Consider the following 21,779-nt stretch of genomic DNA (forward strand, 5'->3'; position numbering starts at 1 on the left):
ATCAACATGGGTCCTCTACTCTGTTTATAGTATTACTGATAATTTTCTTAGCAATTTATGATGTGAATTATTTACTTCATAAAATAGTTTTTAATTTTTTTTAAAGATTTTATTTATTTATTTGACAGAGAGAGAAAGATCACAAGTAGGCAGAGAGGTAGGCAGAGAGAGGGGGGAAGCAGGCTCCCTGCTGAGCAGAGAGCCCAATTGGGGGCTTGATCCCAGGACCCTGAGATCATGATCTGAGCCGAAGGCAGAGGCTTTAACCCACTGAGCCACCCAGATGCCCCTAAAATAGTACTTTAAACATTACTTTAATACAAATGTAGTGATCTAAAGGGGCACATGCACTATAGCAGCAACGTCCGCAATAGCCAAACTATGGAAAGAATCCAGATATCCTTAAAGAGATGAATGGATAAAGAAGATGTGGAATATATATTCAATGAAATACCACTGAGCCATCAAAAAAAAAAATTAAATCTTGCCATTTGCCATGACATGGATGGAACTAGAGGGTATTATGTTAAGTGAAGTAAGTCAATCAGAGAAAGACAATTGTCATATGATCTCCCTGATATGTGGAATTTAAGAAAAGAAACAGAGGATCATAGGGGAAGGGAGGGAAAAAATAAAACAAGATGAAATCACAGAGGGAAACAAGCCATAAGAGACTCTTAATCATAGGAAACAAACTGAGGGTTGCTGGAGGGGAAGGAGCTGGGAGACTGGGGTAACTGGGAGAGGACATTAAGGAGGGCACATGATGTAATGAGCACTGGGTGTTATATAAGACTGATGAATTGCTGAACTCTGCCTCTGAAATTAATTATAGTCTCTCTAAAACAACAACAGCAACAAACCCCTAATACATTACTTTAGCCATGTTTTCTTAAAATTTGTTATTGGTTCATACTTAAAAAAAATTTCTGTGGAGGGTGCCTGGGTGGCTCAGTGGGTTAAGCTTCTGCCTTCTGCTCAGGTCATGGTCTCAGCCCACAAACCTGAGCTAGGTTTGTGTTTGCCCTGGTTGCTGTTTCCTACTGGGCTCAGCTTTCTGATTGTATTCATAGAGAACCGAAGACCAGCTTTGCTGTGTGACTGTGCACTTGGGTGGGGATAGCAGAGGTTGGACTCTATTAAAGATGAAAACAGCAGCAGGCAGACAGCTTGGAGACCCCGAGATCATTGTGGAGTGGGGAATGTACCAGTGGGGCTGGTGCGTGCTCCCCCAAATCGGTATTTAATAACATATGCCATGAGAGCTTGTTTAGCCTCCTTATAGCCTGGAGCATGGCAGACTCCCAGATTCCCTCCTAAAACAAGTCACAGAAACTGGCACCACATTTCCTACTTGGCAGAGATGTAGGTGACTTGCTGTGTTGGTCAGGGACTTGCTGTGTTGGTCAGGGACTTGCTGTGTTGGTCAGTCCCTGGCCACATCATATATTGACTCCATTGAGTGACCCGATGGGATACTTCTTCTCCAGTTTTACTTAGCAACCAGTTATTACGAAGTGTTGGACGATGCCCTGAGGAGTTCTGTCTTGGGGAAGATAGCACTGGTTTTTAGGCATTAGCCTGTCCTTTTATAGTAGCTACTGTCACTGCCAAACCATTGCAGAACGTCGAAGTGATTTTTCTAGCAGCTGTTGAAGTCCTGTGCTTTAGGCTGTTTGTTTCCAAAATGTGATCCAGAACACTGTGACTGGACATCTGGCAGTGAAACCATGGCATTCTTTACTAGATTCTGGAATCATTGCTTCTAGAATCAGGTATGATTTCATTGGAGACTTTACACACCATCCTCTGGTTCCTTAATTACCAGTCTACACGTTTAAATAGAAACATTTGGGAAGTACTTTCTAATGTTCTTACTACTTTTTGTTCACTATACCTAAGACAGCAAATTTTTAACTCCCAAGTTTCCAAGTATGAGATGTTCTAAGTTAATAATTCTATGTCACTATACCTTTGTGACCAGAGGTTTCTTTTTTTTTTTAATTTTTAAAGTGTTTTTTAAAAAAAGATTTATTTATTTGAGAGAGAGTGTGGACGAGAGAGAGAGGGAGAGAGAGTAAGCACAAGCAAAGGGAAGAGGTAGAGAGGGAGGGAGAAGCAGGCCATCCAGGTTTCCCTGACCAGAGGTTTATAACAGATGAAGAAGAAAGCCTCGCTCCTTCATTTTCCATTGAGAATCTTTGCTGGAGATCCATAAAAAAAATTTTTTTTTATAAAACCTCCAAATTAGGGATGTCTGGGTGGCTCAGTTGGCTAAGCGGCTGCCTTCAGCTCAAGTCATGATCCCAAGGTCCTGGGATCGAGCCCCACATCCGGCTCCCTGCTTGGCAGGGAGCCTGCTTCTCCCTCCCTCTCTGTGTGCTGCTCTCCCTGCTTGTGCTCACTTGCTCTTTCTCTTTGACAAATAAATACATTTTTTAAAAAATCTAAAAAAAAAAAAATTTAAAAAAAAAAAACCCAAAACCTCCAAATTAACTTGACCCTGTCCCTAAAGAAATGAACAGTTATGAACCACTTAGGATATAGTTCTTTTTATGATTATTTGTTTTTGTTTTTATTTTTAAAAAATTTTAAATTTTTGATTATTTGTTTTTCAGTGAGATAGCTTGCCTTCATCAAGGTAAGCTATCTTGGTTGCCTTGTGGTTGGAATTTCTGGTGGCTGGAATTTCTCAAGTACGTTTTAATGTGTTCTCATTTCATTTTGAGGGACTTTTATAGTTTTATGAACAGTTGCCTTTGCTCTCCGAGGAAAGTTAACACTCAAATTTTTGTATTTTTGATATTTTTCCCCTGTTGTCTAGGGAATGCTTTAGATATATATGTAGGAATTACTTTTGGGGAATCACAAAACCATCTTTCAAAGGGTTCTCAGTAAACGTGGAGAACTACTGAAGGGACATAATATTGAATAAAATCTGATTGGTGTTTGTGTGGTGATTATGATAGTTCTCAGGAAGAGTCCACGAAGTTAGGGATGGTAGAATGACAGGATTTTTTTTTTTCAGCTTTATTGAGGTATAGTTGTCAAATAAAATTGTACGATGTTTAAAGCATACATTATGGTAATATGGTACAGGTGGGATTTGGCCTGCGGGCCATAGTTCGAGGACTCCTGTTCTGCGTTATGCTTTGTGAAAAACAGTACCATCGTGGAGTTCCTGAGTTCAAGTAATGTTAGGGCTGAACTTTGTCAAGGGAGTTGACCCTCTGTGAGTCAGAGAAAGAATAAGAATGAAGGAGGAAAGGTCTAAGAATAGTAGGAAAGAGGAAAAATAGTGAATAAGATTCTTGGATGACCATATTCACCAATAATGGACCCAAAAAATAACATCTAGGCATCTGCTGTAAGTAGGGAGTTAATATATGTAGAAGTCAAAAGAAGAAGAATAGGAAGAAGAGGAGGAGGAGGGTGAAGAAAAAAGAAGAGGGGGAGTAGAATATATGCAGAAGTCCTTGTAAACTATGAAGCAAATATTGACTAGAGTTGTGAGGTATTACGGTTTAAGGCAATTCATGAACCCTGTGGCTACCTGGGTGGCTTGGTATTTTTATGTTTGGAAACTGTCTTTAGTTCCACTAGGTGTCAGCATAATGCAGAGAATTTTCAAGAACTTGGCTCAAGGAGTCCTTCAGTTACCCATGAACAAATAAACTTCTGAGTGTTTTGATGGAGCAGATGTTCCTTCCATAATGCATGCTCTATTTGAAAAACAAGTGATTTAATTTAATTAGCCTTCATCTCGGTAACAGCAGTTTTATAATTCATGGCAACAGACTATTGTTAGCTTCTTGTAAAATGCTTTATTCATCAGGGTTCTTAGGGACAAGAGAGTGTGCACAAGCAAAAAAAAAAACAAAACAAACAAGCCCAAGACTCAAACAAGATGCTATACTTGTGCTTACAAATCATGTAAGAAAAACTATGTTAGCACCACAGTTTTCAAACCAGACCCCATGGCAAATAGTCCATTACCCCTAGGAGTTGCTCAGAGATACCTCCCTACGTGCACAGATATACACGCTCACTGGCTCAGCAGTGGTCCCTGTACCACAGAGACCTGGGATTCTTCCAGCACCACCTCAGGATTTAATTCCATCTTGCCTCCTTTTTTGGTACATAGGATAAGGAAAGAATAAGCCAGCATGGGAGGCCCAGATGATGCCACCTTTTAATTTGTAGATGGAGAAAATGTGCCTGGTTCGTTCCTAATGTGCAGGTATTTGACTATTGTAGAATCTTAGAGTTGTAGTGGGAGATTATATATGTCATATATCAATAAATATATAAATATAGATATGTAAATATGCTAAGTACACACTATATATAGATATATATTTATATAAATATAAATATAAAAAATATATATAATCTTACCTTTAGCTGCTATAAGAAAAATACCGAAGATTGGGTGGCTTAAACAGCAAACATTGATTTTTCACAGTTCTAGATGCTGGGAGGTCCGAGATCAGGTTGCCGGCATGGTTAGGTTCTGGTGAGGACCTCTTCTTGTCTATCTTGTTGTATCCTTCACAGTGGAGAGGAAGAGGGAGGAAGGAAGGGAGAAAGAGAGAGAGAGAAAAAAAGCAAGGTCTGTCTCTTAAAGGGCACTAATCCCATCATTAGGGTTCCACCTTCATGACCTTATTATCTCCCAGAGGCCCCACCTGTAAATATATCACGCTGGGGTTAGGATGTCAACCTCTGAATTTGGGGGTACACAAGCATGTAGCCCATAGCAGAGGGTAGAGCCAGGGGAAGTTCTCTGGAAGATAATTTTGTAACCAGTCCTGCACCTGGGTGCATGGATCTTTGAACAGCAATTCCACTTCAGGAAATTTATCCTGATACTGCAAAAAGATAAATATGAAAAGGGAGTGTATTCAAGGATAACTATTACAGCATTAGAATAGTAAAAAGAAGATTAACTTTTACCTCCAGCAATGGCCTATCATTCAATTAGTGATATTACTCAATTAGTGATGATTTTTTGGAAAGATGTTAGGCAGATGATGGAACAACTCGTATAGTAGGATCCCATCTTCACTGCAGTGTTCATATACGTGCATATGGGCACTGTTTGGAGGGAGACCTAGTGAGGTAGTAACATTGGTTATCTTTGAGTAGTGGGATGGTCATTGTAATGTTTCTCTTGATTATCTGTATTTTGAAAATTTTCTAGCATGGATAGGTATGACTTTTTTTTTTTTTAAGATTTTATTTATTTATTTGACAGAGAGAGACAGCAAGAGAGGAAAAACAAGCAGGGGGAGTGGTAGAAGGAGAAGCAGGCTTCCCGCTGAGTAGAGAGCCCAATGCAGGCTCAATCCCAGAACCCTGGGATCATGACCTGAGCCGAAGGCAGATGCTTAATGACTGAGCCACCCAGGTGCCCCGGTACGACATTTTAATAAGAAAACAAGGTAAATTATTATAGGAAACAAAATGACTGCCTCCATGCCAAGTTTCGGAGTTCATGTCTTTTGAAGAAAACATATTTGTTTTTCATTGCAGTTAATTTTCCGTTGTCCCAGTTCGAGATTACAACTGATTATTAGAAGTCCCCATTAGGGACGTTTCAAAGAGGAAAATGGCAGGATATAGGTATTTTTCACTTTCATCCCTGCCCTTAAAAACCTAGTAGCTATAAGCACCAGCAATCCTGTTCAGAGCAAAGTCTTTGAAGGGCTTCACAAAAACATGGGAAGAAATGCGAGTTAGGGTCATGTCTGGAGTTTCCTGGTTTGTTTTGTGGCTGTTGTTTTTCGCCTTGTACCCATCTAGAGAAAGGAGGGAAAATCTTTTTTTTTTTAAGTTACAAAGTAATACATGATGATTCCTTCAGCAAATATTTGAATGTCTAACATATATATCAGATATTGTTCTTGGTAGGGGGGTAGGTGCCCAATGAACAAAACAGACAAAAATCCTTGCCCTCATAGAGCTTACCTTCTTGTTGAGATAGACGGACGAGGAACGAAGGAAAATAGAAGTATATGATGTGTCAGGCCAGGCGGGGGAGTAGGCATGGATGTGTGTGCCTCAGTGTGTTCTAGTGGGCGGGAGTGGGGGTTGTTCTTTGACTCACGGATAAGATGACTTGTGAGCATAGATCTGAGTATGTGAGAGAGTGAGCCATGCAGGAGCCTGGAGGGAGAGGGTTTCTGGCCGGGAGGCAATAGTCAGCCGTGAGGTGCTTGGCACACTTGACAACCAACAACGAGGCCAGAATGCAGCTTTATATTCCTTGTAAATGAAAAGGTCATTGTGGGTAACTTTACCTTTAACTGTTGTATGGAGTACACATAGTTTTAAAGCTTTTGATAAGTGTAGCCAAGTAGTGTGTATGTGTATATATGTGTCACTTTTCGTATGTTAATTAGCTATTTGTATTTCTTATGTGTAACACACACACACTCACTCACACACATCCAAATACCTGGTTTTGTTCACTATTTTTCTTTTGTGATTTTTTTTATTGAATTGTGAACACTCATTATACATTAAGAATATGAAATTCCAGGGGCGCCTGGGTGGCTCAGTGGGTTAAAGCCTCTGCCTTCAGCTCAGGTCATGTTCCCAGGTCCTGGGATGGAGCCCCGCATCAGGCTCTCTGCTCAGCAGGGAGCCTGCTTCCCTTCCTCTCTCTCTGGCTGCCTCTCTGCTCTCTGCCTACCTGTGATCTCTGTCTGTCAAATAAATAAATAAAATATTTTAAAAAAAAAGAATATGAAATTCCAGCCTGTTTTATATGCTGTCAGGAGTTTTTCCCAGGTCATTCATCATCTCTTGGTTTTCTTTACGGTGTTTTCTGACCAGTGCATTTTATGCAGGTGGATCTGTCAATCTTCCCTAGTGGTTTCTGTCTTTGGAGTTATGTGTAGAAAGACCCAGAACGTTTATTGAGTATCGTTGTGCCATGCACTGCTCAGGACTTGTGCACCCTTCCTCTGCCCCCCGTCTAGTGACCTAGTAAGCCCGAGATACATCCAGCCCTAGAGGACCTCACCTAGAAGAAAGGGCACAGCCCAGGGAAATGTGTGAAGTTTGTCCCTCCCTTAGATCTCTTGGCTAATGTTAGCTAACTGCAGGAACATTCCTTGACAGTGAAGAGAGCTGATTATAATTCCCAAAGATTTGGGTAACCATGTGCATGTTATAAGGCTATACTCTTCAGTGCCCAGAACCAGGTATGATTTCCATCCTTACTGCTTTATTTCCCTGGAAAATAGTCCTCCATTTTAGCAGCATTAACTAGGATTTTTAAATTATAGTTTAATTTTGTCCTGAAGAAATCTTTAAAAAAAAAAAAAATTTCAAGGGGCCCCTGTGTGGCTCAGTCAGTTGAGTGACCAACTCTTCATTTCGGCTCAGGTCATGACCTCAGGGTCCTGGGATCCCGCCCCACATTGGGCTCCACTGGGAGTCTGCTTGGGATTCTTTTCTCCCTCTGCCCCTCCCCCCACTTGTGCTTGCACTCACGCTCTCTCTGTCAAATAAGTCTTTAAAAAAGAAATATTTCAAGAGATGGCAAAAGCACAGAAAATCACCACCCTTGTAGTCCTTGTTCCCACCTTGTTTCTGCACAACCTGGAAAAGCATGGAAAACTCAGTTGTCTTGCCCTTTATTTGCCCCAGGTAACTGTTGAAAGGTCTGACCTCTCCATCTTAGAGTAGCACAGTAGTGGATAGTCATGGAGAACCCTGTAAGCCAGAGAGCCCAGGTCTGATTTCTGAAGCAGCAAGTGCAAACAGTTCTTCAAGTGATGTTCACTTGTCAGCAGCCTAGACTCCTTGCGGCAGGTTCTCTCTGGGAGGGAGGCAATGTGCACATCTTTGACTGCCAGTCTGTCTGTTTCTCCTGCTGGTGTGTAAATTAAGTGAGATCAGTGTTGCAAAGAATTTGGGAATGAGGAGTTAGGAAAGAACAAACTTGTGACAAAGCCTAACCGAAACCTTAGGAGACTTTTATTGCTGTGAGTAACGGACCAAGGGAGGAATGTTGGGTCCCTTCTGCTTCTCTGCCCCACCCCTTGCACCCACTTTAACTCTGAGTTTTACCTCAAAGGTCACTTATTAGAGAAAGTATTCCCTGTCCTCACTGACACTGAATCAGGTGCCCTTATGGTGCAGCTTAGTCCTTTAGTTTCCTTAAAACCTTCATCCGTGTAATATTTGACATTTATTTATATGAGCAAAACATGCATGGCTCCCACCTTTGTGAAACTTGCAGTTTATTTGAGAGGTGAGAGACACGTTAATATTATATATGTTATATATTATCTGACTCTGATAATTAATGGGTTAATTGAAAGATAAGTCAAGAAAGCATTTTTGGATGAAACAATCTATTTTGACTTAAGATGTATAAATGTTCATTCATTTGCTAATCTCATGGGAAGGCTTTTGCTTGGTGTATGGGATTGTCTGCAGGGTTCCCTTGAGTGTTTTCTTATATAAACTGCACTTAATGTATACCCTGTGATTTTCAGTGGAATGAGAACTTTGATACTTTGGAACAATGTGAATGCAGAATTCTTCTCGATTTTTAATTCTTTTTCTCCCACCACCCCATCCTTTCACACTGGTTCTGCCCATGTCTGTTTTGGTATCACCGTCCCCAGTGATTCATATTCATTCTTCTCTACAGCAGCTATGCTTTTTGTTGGTGTGCGGAGGAGGGAGGCAGCTGTCTCTGAAGAGAGCTCATGGGGGCCAAGACGGGGTCAGGCAACCAGCTGCTTCTGCAGGACTCCAAATTTCCGCCATCAGTGCACGTTGCTTTGGCTCTGTCCACCTAGGAGGTGGGCCCCGAGTGAGAGGACTGTGGAGAACATAAGCCCCGGTGCCTGGGTCACGTGCCATGCTTCCATCCAAATGCTCACACAGCTGCTCTGTAACATTTCCCAGAAGTCTCTTTGGTCCAACTAGATCTGTGTTTATTTTTTATAGTTAAAGTCATTTCTTTCTTTTTAATATTTTATTTATTATTTGTGAGAGAGCAAGAGAGAGAGAGAGAGCACAAGCAGGGGGAGCGGCAAGCAGAGGGAGAAGCCCCCCACTGAGCAAAGAGCCCGATGTGGGACTTGATCCCAGGACCCTGAGATCATGACCTGAAGTGGAGGCAGACTCTTAACTGACTGAACCACCGATGGGCCCCAGTTAAAGTCATTTCTTTGTTTTTAGGATAGAGGGTTAAAATATAAGATGTCTACTAGCTGTGTTTTCTTTTTCACATTCATGGTCACTCAGATGCCCGGATGTCTCTTGGAGCATATGACTGGGGAGGCATTTTCTTTGTTTAAGAGGGAACAGAGCACCGCCTGGGGCCTCACTGCGGCTGCGGGGCACCCCACTGTGTCACACACTACCCCCCCTCCCCACCTCCCCCGTGCTCCCTGCGGTGTGTACTATGGGCTTCCTTCTGGTGCACTGCAGGCGGGGGGCCTGGAACCTGTCTCCCTTGACCCTTGTGATCTTAATATCTAATGGGAAAGCCATTTCCTAGAAGAATAGCAATTGATTTGATGTTCTGCTTGACACATGAGGATGGAGAATGGCATCTTCCTTTCTCTGTTCCCCTTTTGGGTGCAAGTGCAGACCTCTCTTATTGCAGCAGGACCAGGAAGAACAGAGAATATTCCTCAGGAATTAGCTGCTCAAACTGCAAAATCATGCTGTGTTTGCAGCTTATTTATTTATAGGTCAGTGTCTCCCATGAGATTATGAGCTCCTTGAGGGCAGAGAATGAAAGGGTGGCTTAAAGCTAGGGCTTTAGAGTCAGATGACCTGAATTCAAATTCTGTCTTTGCCATTACCAGCTCTTCTGACCACAGGCACGTTATTTAAATTCTTTATGCCTCAGTGTTCTCATTTGCACAAGAGGGATAATAATAACATTTTCTTCCTAAAGTGGTTGTGCAGATTTTATTTATTTATTTTTTTAATGTAGGCTCCACGCCCATTGTGGAGCCCAACACGGAGCTTGAACTCACAAACCTGAGATCAAGACCTGAACTGAGATCATGAGTTGGATGCTTAACTGGATGAGCCACCCAGGCACCCCATGTTGTGCGGATTTTTTAAAGACACAATATAGAAAACATTCAGCATAGTGCCTCGTTTGTAACAAGTGATCAAAAATGTTACCTGTGATCCTGCTGTTCACAGTAATTCTGGTGCTTTCAGCACCTTGCAAGTTGCTATAAATATTTGCTGAACGAATATATTCAGGAAGTAGGGTTCAGAAGCCTTACTAGAGACTAGAGACATTTGAACACTAGGTTGACTGGGAAGTGTACAAAAGCGGGTCTGATCACAGATAGAGTGCCTGTCCGTGCTAATAAAGTTAACAAAGAACATTTCTCAAGCAGGGACCATCCCAGGAGAGCAGTTCATTGAGTTAGCTGGGGTTATTATGTTAAATTCTGCTGGATTGGTCTCATTTATTTCTGTCTATTATTAGAATTACTCTACAGAACTAGCATTAGCGGACCGACCGTGTTGGTGACGGATGGGGGCAGCAAGTGATTGGTGCTTTACGCAAAAACCAGGATTCTGCTTTTTTGGAAGAACGCATGATTCTAAACTGTACTGAGAAAAGCAGTTTTGGGTGTGGCCACAATTGAATAAAAGAAATGCACCCTTCAGAAGTCCTTAGAGATTCCAGGTTAATGGTGGAAAGCGTCAGCACGTGGGCACCCAGCTCAAGGCCTAGCATTCGTTTTTTAGAATTCTGTCCTTTGACACTTTCTTCCTTTTGTTGTGGTTCCATGGAGCTGTTTGGTATATTGCCTAGGTAAATAGTCTTTTGACATTCTTAATACTTTGGCATGAGTTCAAAGCCTCTGGCTTCTTAAAATCCAAAGAATAATGTTCACTGCCCCTTAAAAAAAAAAAAAAAATCAGATCCGTTCTCTCTCCCAAACTGCTGGAAGCCGTCTTCTATCTCCAGCTTGTCTGTGCCCTGTTGTGGGCTGGGAAGCAGATGCGGTAGCTGGGTAGCTCTGTCAGCCTCCCTCACAGGGGACACAGACGGGTCACACGTCCCAGGTTGCACAGAGATGTTAAGACAAGGACTGTTGTCATATTTGGTGCATCTGAAGGGTCATGCCTTGCAACTAGGTCTTTCAGACAGGAAGTGACAGAAATCTGACGGCCTCTTTCCCTCTTCCCAGATCTGATGTTTGGACTTGGCTTCCTGCTTCCGTGTTGTTTGTGGGTATAATCTATGCTGGTTCCAGGGCACTATCCAAACTGGTAAGTGTTAGAGACTTTTTAGAGAGACAGTTTCTCTTTCCTCTTCCCCTTTGCTTTTTAACTTTTTGCAGCTTAGATCAATAGGGGACAAAACAGCTTTCATAATTGTACATCTAGATTGGAGAACAGTGTGGGGCCTTTTACCCCTCTCCCTGAATTGAGGATGACCAGATAACAGGCTTGGGCCAACTTGTTTTATAAGACAAAGAGGCGTAGATGGAGACGCAGGGGGAGAGAAGGTGATTTTGATGGATCCTGACACAGACAGGGCCAGCCCACTCTGCCTTGATGCAGGCTGTCCTCGGGAGCAGGGAGAGCAGGCTCAGCCTGCTCCTTGCTTCTGAGGAACTGTAACCCTGCCTGCTGGTGACGTGGACTGGGGAGTGCTGGGCTCAGTAGCCCTGTACATGCCTGGCACGGCGTTGGTACCCAGTCCATGGGGACACTATTAAAACAACTGTCCCCTGTTCTCCCCCCTCAGCTGCCCAGGTTTGAGCTCCTCAAAGGAGGGAACTGTAAAGAATAAACTTCTTCCAGGGCACCTGGGTGGCTCAGTGGGTTAAGCCTCTGCCTTCGGCTCAGGTCATGATCTCAGGGTTCTGGGATCGAGCCCCACATTAGGCTCTCTTCTCAGCGGGGAGCCTGCTTCCCCCTCTCTCTCTGCCTGCCTCTCTGCCTACTTGTGATCTCTCTCTGTCAAATAAATAAATAAAATCTTTAAAAAAAAAAAGATAAACTTCTTCCAGTTACCTTATATGAAAATACAAAAATTGGGTTATTTTTTTCTATCAAAAGAGAATCCGTTGATACTGCCATTGACCAGAGACTCAGAATGAGGTTTAAAAGCCGGTAATGCCTCTTTCTGTCTTGTACCCTGACTGCTCATACTGTCTTTATCAGAAAATGATTGGGTTCTGACTTTTGGAAAAATGCAAATTTTGTGCAACAGTTTAGTCTTTTTATGCAAAGTCTGGTGTTATGTTGGACCCTTAGGTCTCATATATGGAAACATTAAAACAAACACCAAATCCGCCTACCTGCACAACAGTATTATTGTTAGGACAACCCTGAAGTTTGCAAAATAGTGCTTAAGAGTTACTAGTGGTGATTAAATCATAATTTTTCTTTTGTGATTCATAAGCTTGAGTCATCGGATGATGTATCCCATGGGGGAGAAACGTCCTGGGTGGGCCCCAGAAATGACCCACGGCACATAACTGTGCACAGCCCAGAGCCGGAGACCTGCACTGGCTTCGGCTGCCCCTTCTTTTCTGTCCACTTCCCTGTCTGAGGCCTCGCTTTACACCCTCTGGCCTGCAGAGGGCGCTCCCCCTCGTAGAGCAGAACACAGGTGTTGATAAAAGCAATGCATTTTTTCAAAGTTTTAATTTAAATCCCACTTAGTTAACATCCATAGTAGTAGTAGTTTCAGGTGAAGAATTTAGTGATTCAACACTTCATACAACAGCCTGGTGCTCGTCATAACAGGTGCGCTACTTAATCCCCATCACCGATATAACTCGTCCCCCCAGGCTCCTCCCTTCGGGTAAGCAGCAGTGGGTTCTTTATAGTGCAGAGTGGTTCTTGGTTTGCCTCTCTTCTTTTCACCTGCTATGTTCGTTCACTTGAAAAACAATGTGTTCTTGTCCAAAGGCTTTGAAAATTTCTTATGGGATCTGAGAGTTACAGATGCCAGAATTTTGAAGTTTGAATAACTATTGTTGTGCTAATAATAACAGTATTTTTTGTTTGTACAGTGCTTTTTTGTATGTTTCCATAGTGATTTCCTCTGTACCTTTTTATGTGATTCTCAGTCACCTGACAGGCAGTGGAAGAGGCAGACGCTAATCACCTGACAGAGGAAGAACTCAGGTGTGGAAAAGTCTTGGTAACCTGCCTCTAGCCCCAGCTCGTGGCAGCTCCCCTGACTCCAGACCTTTCGCCTTTTCAGATTTGTCTCTTTAGGGCCAGCGTATGTGGATTTTAGAATAGCCCACGGTAGAGCAGTCAGGCGTAACTTTAGACTCTTTTAGTTACAAGTTATAGAAAGCTCATAAACTATTCTAAGCAAAAAGGAAATGAACTGGTTCCTAGAATTGAAAAGCTGTAAATCAGGCAAGGCTTGATCCAGGGGGTCCAGTGACGTTCTCAGAACCCAGTTTTGTCTCTCTGTCTTTCAGTTCTGCGCTATCTTTGCTCCATTCCACAGCCAGGCTCTCCCCTCACGGGTGTTATTGACTCTAGGCTCACATCCTTACAACATGAAGTCTGATGGCAGGAGACTCTTCTCGTAGCTCTTGCAGGAATCCCAGGATTCACTCTGAACACATCAGTAGGACCACCGTCCTTCCCAGGTCTGAAAGGTCACCAGGAAGATGGAATTATGCTGATTGGTCGGCCCTGGGTCCCAGTGTTCCTGGACCACTCACTGTGGCTGCAGAGACTCACAGCACAGTTTGGCCAGCCCTGCTCGACAGGGTCCTGCCTGGATCCCATAGACTGAGAGCGGGGCTGGCAGATCCTTGATACCAGGATGCTTCACCAAAAGAAGGGATTAGGATACTAGGTGGCCTAAAATTCCTTAGAAGTCCATTGTAAAGGTCGGTCCAGTACACTGTCAGGCAGATGGGATGTTCTGTAACCAAGAACTATGCTTCTTGAAGTGTGATCCCCTCGTGGTGTCAGTCTGGGAGCTCTGTTAGCTGTCCATAAAGAGATCATGCCAGAATGTACATCAGCTTTGGCACTAAACACACTGTTTAGTTGAGCTGACATTTTTTTTTTTTTTCATAGCCAGACTTTTTAAAGAAGGAAGCAGTGCACTGATTTACCTTTTGGCTTGAGCTCCTTATTTTGGGGGAGGACTGGTACCATCAGTGCCCCTGGCCGAAGGCACAGCCTTCTTCAAAGGGTGAGAAGAAGCTGCTGCAATTCAAACTCTTTGAGCAAAGGGAAAACAACCCAAACCCCAATATACCCAATGAGAGTGGGAGGAGTACAGAAAAGAGGTAGTCATTATTGTTTTTTTTTTTTAAGATTTTATTTATTTATTTGACAGAGATCACAAGTAGGCAGAGAGGCAGGCAGAGAGAGAAGAAGAAGCAGGCTCCCCGCTGAGCAGAGAGCCCCATGTGGGGCTCGATCCCAGGATGCTGAGATCATGACCTGAGCCGAAGGCAGAGGCTTTAACCCACTGAGCCACCCAGGCGCCCCGTCATTATTGTTTTTGAGTGAAATAACAGCCCAGCATCTTTCCTTTGTTTTCTGAGTTTTTTGTTTTTATATAGTTGCTTACAAATTTATAGAGTAGGTTAAACACAAGGCACTCATACAGCTTGTGTTAGATAGAAAACAGGCATCAATATGCCGGTGGCAAGCTGTCAGTTTAATGAATCGACAAGGAATTGGAGGAAAGTGCTCTGTTAAAAGCCGTGGGTGTATTGTTATGCAGAACACTTTCTCGGGAGTTCTGCTCCATAAAGCCCTCCTTTATCTGACAAGATTTTGAAGCTCTCTTCTGATGTGCCACTCCTAAGAGGAAGCAGGTTTAACTCTGGAAAGGCACAGCAGGGAAAATTCTTTACTGATTTTTCCATCTCACAACCGAATGGCATGGCGTGCAGAGTTAAGGGAAGGGGGCTAGTCTTGGGGCTATCCATTCAGGAGATATTTATCAGGGATCTACTGTGTGCCAGGTGCTTAAGGACAAATAAGAGATGGTTCCTGGCCTTGAGGTGTTAGTATGTCCCAGGCACTTTCCATCGCCCCTCTTCACGATGTATGAAGTCAGACTTAATTACTTCCCCTTACAGATGAGAAAACTGAGATCCAAATTATTTGGCAAAGGTCAACAGCACATAAATGTTAAAATGGAGGTGCCAACCCAAGGCTGTCCAACTGCAACCGTTCATTTCTAAAAAGTTACCCTCTTCCCCCTCCAAATCATATCCACTGGGGGAGGTCAGCCCATGAGGACTGGGCTGGGGGGAGTGGAGAGGAACCGTGTACTTGCTGTCCCTTCTACTTGGGCTCACTTGGGTCAGCTTCTTCAGCTATCCTATGCTGAATAAGGTCCCAGTGATGATGGCTCTAATGACACGAGTGTCGGTCTTCGGAGGGTCAGTATGACCTCGACCAGTCATTAACACTCTTGTAATTTCCCAGCCAAAGCCAGGTCAGCTAGACGGGATTGCCTCACAGCCTGTGCTGGTGAGTGATTTTAGAACAGATGTGCAAAGTCAGACATTAGTGAGGTTGCCAGCGGGAGGCCATCCTGGTGGTGGTGATCCGGCTGCTTGAACTGTGTCATTTTCTTGCTTCAGGGAAGCCAGGGTCCGTAGTGCAGGACTCTGCAAATCTGAGTTAAGGCATCTTGACAGGACTGCTCTTGGTTCTCACCCAGCCCTTTGATCTTGGTCCTTCCCTAACTGTTGTCAAGGTTTGCCTTCCATGAGCATGATGCTCACTCCATGCATTGTGATGGAGATTGGCTGAGGTGTTGGTGAGGAAACACACACGGATAATAAACCCAGATGGAGCAAATTAGTTAAGCAAACTGGAGAGCCCGTGAGTCCCCTCCCCATTTGTTTGGCTCGAAAATTGCATGAAGGAATTTGGATCTGCAAAGGAAAAGAATGTCACTGTTGATGTAAAATGGAGGGTCTTCTGCTAACGTTCGCTGCTACTGCTCATTTGAGGCAGCTCTCCTTCTCTTTCCTGTTGTTTTCTTCCCAGAGCACACCAGAGTCCGTTTGCAAGGATTACTTTTTAAGGTGTAGGCTCAGTGGCAAAATAGTAAATGCTCCATCTGGATTTCAGTTATCTTCTTGCTCCATCTAAAGGAGATGGTCTCAGGGTGCCCGGGTGGTTTAGTCAGTTAAGTATCTGACTCTTGATTTCGGCTCAGGTCATGATCTCAGGGTCGTGAGACTGAGGCCCCTCAGTGGAGAGTTAACTTGGGATTCTCTCCCTCAGCCCCTCCCACCACCCCGCTCTCTCTCTTTCTCTAAAATAATAAATAAATAAAAATTTAAAGATGATATTTTCCGTAACCTATATTAAATAACTTACTAAAACAGGGCTCCGAGGGGGAAACTTTATGATGTTAGATTTGGCAATGATTTCTCAGGTACAGCATCAAAGATGCAGGCAACAAAAGAAAAAATAGACACATTGGACTTCATCAAAATTAAAAACTTTGGTGCGTCAAAGGCCACTGTCAGCGGAGTTAAAAAGGCAACCCACCAAATGGAAGAAAGTATTTGCAAATCATCTGCCAGGGGATGTGGAAATAAAATTTTAGGCCAAAGGTGGAGCTCCTCCTTTCTGGGGTGCTAAGTCAGCAAAGCAGACTTCAGCATTCCTGGAAATGCTCCGCTTGACCAGAAACACAATACATCCAAACAACCAGTCCCAAAATGCCAAGGCAGCTCTGGGTTTTATACCTCCTTGTTCCCTAATCATCCTAAATAAAGTAGATACGCCATCCCAGCCATTCATGGCATTTCCCCGTTGCCACTTCTCATGCTTCATAAAGCTCATTCTTTCCCAGCCCCCCTTGGGAAGAGGGCTCCACTTCTTCTGAGGTGCCATACTCCCCTAATCCAAGGATTGTTTTCCCTTGAATGAGGGACATCAGACTCATTACTAAATTGTTTTAGTTCTGTCATTCGACAGGGATTACTATCCAGAATATAGAGAAGTCCTCAACTCAACAACGAAAACCAACCCAGTTCAAAAATGGCCAAAGGACTTAAATAGACATTTTCCCAAAGAATATGTACAGATGGCTAATACGCCCAGGAAAAGATGCTCAGCATCATTAATCATTAGGGAAATGCAAATCAAAACGATAATGAGGTACTACTTCACACCCATTAGGATGGCTGTCGTCAAAAACCCAGAAAATAACCAGTGTTGGGAAAGATGTGGAGAAAGTGGAACCCTTGGGCACTGCTGGGAATGTACACTGGCACAGCTGCTCAGGAAAACACTAGGATGGTCCTCAAAAAATTAAAAATGGACCTATTCTATGATCCAGCAATTTCACTTCTGGGTTCATACTCCAAAAAATTGAAAGCAGGGAGTTGAACAGGTATTTATACCCCCGTGTTAATGGCAGCATTATTCACAATAGCCAAAAGCTGGAAGCAACCCAAGTATCCACGGATGGGGGAAGGATGCGGGCCGTGGAATACTATTTAACCTTAAGAAGGAAGGAGATTCTGACCCATGTAACACTGCAGATGAACTTCGAGGACATTATGTGAAGTGAAACGAGCCAGTCACGACAGGACAAATACTAAATGATCCCTCTTCTGAGATGCTCAGAATGGTCGAATCGTAGAGACTGAAAGTAGAATGGTGCTTGCCTGGAAGGGAGGAGAGAATGAGGGGTTACTATTTAATGGGGACAGAGTTTGAGTTTTGCAAGTTGAAAGAGTTCTGGAGCTAGAGGGTGGTGATGATTGCATAGCACTGTGAATGTACTTAATACCACTGAACCGTATACCTAAAAATGCTTAAAATGGTACACTTTATGTGTAAATTTTACCTCAGTTTAAAGGGTTATATGAAGAGGAGGGGATGATAGCAGGTTCTCACTTGCTTCGCTCAGAATTCCTTTGGGTGCTGTAGGATGTGCACATTTGGCTTAACTCGTTCAGTTCTATGCACTCGGGTAAAAAGTATGAGAAAAATAACAACTCACTGAGAGCAGGCCAGTCTGCCCTCTGTTCTGGCCTGTACGTTTATGCCCCAAGTGAATGAGCTGGAACACGCTGCCATCCCTTCAGCCTTTTCTTACCACCAGGCATCTCACCGAGGTGGAAGAATCCTTGGTAATTTATGATGTTGTTTCTTTCTTTCTTTTTTTTTTTTTAAAGATTTTATTTATTTCTTTGACAGACAGATCTCAAGTAGGCAGAGAGGCAGGCAGAGAGAGAGAGAGAGAGAGAGAGAGAGAGAGGAGGAAGCAGGCTCCCCGCTGGGCAGAGAGCCCGATGTGGGGCTCGATCCCAGGACCCTGGGATCACGACCCGAGCCAAAGGCAGGGGCTTTAACCCACTGAGCCACCCAGGTGCCCCAGGATGTAAATATCTTGCACAGTAAGGCCCATCAGACACAGACCAGCTACTTGAGGTGATGAACAAATGAATGACAGAGATGGCTTCCAGACTCATTCTGGAGATACACTGCCAGGAGGGGAGGCTGGTCCTCTGCACTCAGGGGCTTTGCCTTGACAGTCCTAAGATTAATGTAAATAAACACTTAAATTTAACTCACACAAGTCTACTTAGAATATATTCATGGATATGTAGGTGTACTTATTTGAATACCTCACCATCCTCCAAAAAGGATGGGTGGTGACTTGAATAATTAAAATAAGATAGACATTTTTTATGTAGACCCCACACCTAGCATGGAGCCCAACATAGGGCCTGAACTGCCCCCCACCCCCGAGATCAAGACCTGAGCTGAGATCAAGATGCCAATGCTTGACTGACTGAGCCACCCAGGCACCCCATAATAATTTTTTTAAAGATTTTTAAAATTTATTTGACAGAAATTTATTGACACAGTGAGAGAGGGAACACAAGCAGGGGGAGCAGGAGAGGGAGAACTCTCCGCCAGGCAGGGAGCTGGATGTGGGGCTTGATCCCGAGCTGAAGGCCTACGCCCAGCGACTGAGCCACCCAGACGTCCCCAAAATAGATATTTTTTAAGAACAGAAATTTACAAGAAATCTAGGTACAGAATAATAGAAGAACTAGACGAGGCCACGGAGAGACTTAGCACATAGAAATTTATGGTGTAATATCCTACAAAATAAATGCAGATGGGGTCTGAATTCAATTTTCAGCATTCTCTAGCCAAATCATAAAGTTACAAGACTGCTTCTCCCTCTGCCCCTCCCCCTGCTCATGTTCTCCCTGTCTCTCTCAAATAAATAAATGAAATCTTTTTAAAATTAAAAAATAAAAAAGTTCCAAGACTCTCATCAGTGCTTGTAAGAGTGGAGGTCATTGCTACACCTGTCATGCAGAGTGTAACATACAGCAGTGTTGACTCACTGTGTTGTACACCCAAAACTAATGTAACATTGTGTGTCAACAATCTTCAGATTTGAAAAGTTTCAAGAAAAACAAGGGTGAGGTCATTGCTGAAGAAGAGCAAAGCTTCCTTGCTCTCAGGTTCTGAGTCCTCAAAAAAGATGGGCTGGGCCACTTAGTGAGGCAGGGTCTCTGATAACACCCTTATAAGAAAACACAGTGACCGCCTGGTTTCTTAGAGCATTTCTGGGTGCATGATGAAATAGAAAAGTTCAGTAGGAGCAGTTGTCTGGGGCTAAAACAGATACCCTGCTTATCTGGCTCCCTTCGCAGACTGCCCTCAGGCAACCCTCCGGGAACATCGTTTTCAGTGCGCATGCTTTTGATATAAATTGGGTAGCCAACGACTCCCCGCCTGGAGTGCAGTTATTCTGTCTTGTAGATTAAGCCCACACCTACATATCTAAAAATCACCCAAAGAGAAGATAGGATTGACATTCTTTTACAAAAATTAAGAAGCCAGTCCCAGGACTCTGCTTGGAAAAGACTGGCGGGGGTGGGGGGTGGGGTGGGGGTGGGGTGGGCTGTCGGCGTCTGCAGTGACCCATGGCTGTGCCTGTGCACAGGGTCAGGATTTTCCATAGAAAACTGTTCTAACTCAGGCCGAACACCTGAACAAATAATAATCAAGGCCTCAGAATTTTCCATTCTGGAAAGCATGGGAATAATGAAAAATTGTAAGTAATAGATGCCAATTTCTCTTCCCAGCCAGAGAAAAATGTCCAATGGGACATGGATAAGATGTTGAATTTTTAAGCTAATGGAATCTAAAATTAGTTGCAAACTGTGCCCCTAAGTAACTAAATGATTGGCCTGAAGTGTAGTTGAATTTGATTAATTACATTTTGTAATGATGATATGGGCTTTACAGTAGTTGATCTTGGCCATTTTTCCTGATGAAAGATGGTAGGAACTTTTGTGGTTTAGGGTATACAACATGGAAGAACATATTTACGTTTTTGTTCTCTTTAGCAGCAAACAAGTATATAGATTTTCTAAAAGTGGTTTTCAGATTTTTTTTTAAGATTTTATTTATTTATTTGATAGAGATCACAAGTAGGCAGAGAAGCACACAGAGAGAGGAAGGGAAGCAGACTCCCTGCCGAGCAGAGAGCCCAATGTGGGGCTCGATGCGGGGCTCAATCCCAGGACCCTGGGATCATGACCTGAGCGAAGGCAGAGGCTCTAACCCACTGAGCCACCCAGGCGCCCCTGGTTTTCAGATTATTAAGAGGCAGGTTAAAAAAGAGAACCAGGGGCGCCTGGGTGGCTCAGTGGGTTAAAGCCTCTGCCTTCCGCTCAGGTCATGATACCAGGGTCCTGGGATCGAGCCCCACATCAGGCTCTATCCAGGGTCCTGGGATCGAGCCCCACATCGGGCTCTCTGCTCAGCAGGGAGCCTGCTTCCCTTCCCCTCTCTCTCTGCCTGCCTCTCTGCCTACCTGTGATCTCTGTCTACCTGTGATCTCTGTCTGTCAAATAAATAAATAAAATCTTAAAAAAAAAAAAAAAGAGAACCGAAGTATATTCCTCCATTTTCTCATCTGTTTAATGGGAATGTTAATGGTATCTACCTCGTAGAGTTCTTATGACAACTAAGTATGCAAAAGCAGTTAGAATAACAGCTAGCACATAATAAGCACTCAGTATATCTTAGCTATTATTATGGCTATCATAACTTCTCAGAACTTTGGTCTGATTTAACATAAGTTCTGCTGAACCTCACTTTGTAAGATAATAAAGGGCAGGTTTTCTTTTTTTTTTTTTAAGATTTTATTTATTTATTTGACAGATCACAAGTAGGCAGAGAGGCAGGCAGAGAGAGAGGGGGAAGCAGGCTCCCTCCTGAGTAGAGAGCCCGATGTGGGCCTCAATCCCAGGACCCTGGGAGCACTACCCAAGCCGAAGGCAGAGGCCTCAACCCACTGAGCCACCCAAGTGCCCCATTCTTTCTTTGCTTTTTTTTTTTTAAGGGCAGGTTTCCTAAAAGAATCACTCACTCTGGAGTGTCCTGAATGGATGGCACAGTTTATAGGCAGGGACTTGTACAGAGTTAGAGGCCAAGGAAAATCAGTAATTAAAGTTTGCAAACTGTGTTAATCGTTGTTTTTCATAGACCTTTATGGAGGCTGAGATGGTCAGTTGAAGAATGACTGTTTCTAAAGACTGCTAGCTTCTCAGTAGAAAAATGGCTTAAGAAATCCAGATTTAAATTTGTTAAAGTAAAAATGGAAGCTATCCTTTAGAACCTGTCACAGAGTTTACTCTGAGTTCAACAATTTTAGATCACACCAGGATTCTTACTGGAGGAAGCAGACTGGTGGGATTTAGAACCTACCAGTCCTCCTGGACTTGGTGGACAGTTGTAGGGCTAAAAGGCTGCCTTGG

The 21,779-nt window shown here is 43.4% G+C and overlaps 1 protein-coding gene across 5 annotated transcripts in view; it reads left to right on the plus strand.

The window, feature by feature from the left end:
- TMEM241 (transmembrane protein 241) overlaps positions 1-21,779 on the plus strand; it is a 116,873-nt gene that overhangs the window by 20,458 nt on the left and 74,636 nt on the right. For 4 of the 5 annotated variants that reach the window (XR_004382919.1, XM_032859766.1, XM_032859767.1 and 1 more), the window contains exon 4: positions 11,199-11,280. Coding sequence is in view for 3 of the 5 variants with exons in the window: in XM_032859766.1 (XP_032715657.1) it covers positions 11,199-11,280 (82 nt within the window). In the remaining 2 variants the exon portion in view is untranslated. Of the gene's footprint in view, positions 1-11,198; positions 11,281-14,140; positions 14,192-21,779 lie in introns of those variants that run through there. The other variant, XM_032859769.1, reaches the window with a different exon arrangement.

Source organism: Lontra canadensis, unplaced genomic scaffold, assembly GCF_010015895.1.
Source record: "Lontra canadensis isolate GAN:19392208 unplaced genomic scaffold, GSC_riverotter_1.0 scaffold17, whole genome shotgun sequence".
NCBI classification, from domain to species: Eukaryota; Metazoa; Chordata; class Mammalia; order Carnivora; family Mustelidae; genus Lontra; species Lontra canadensis.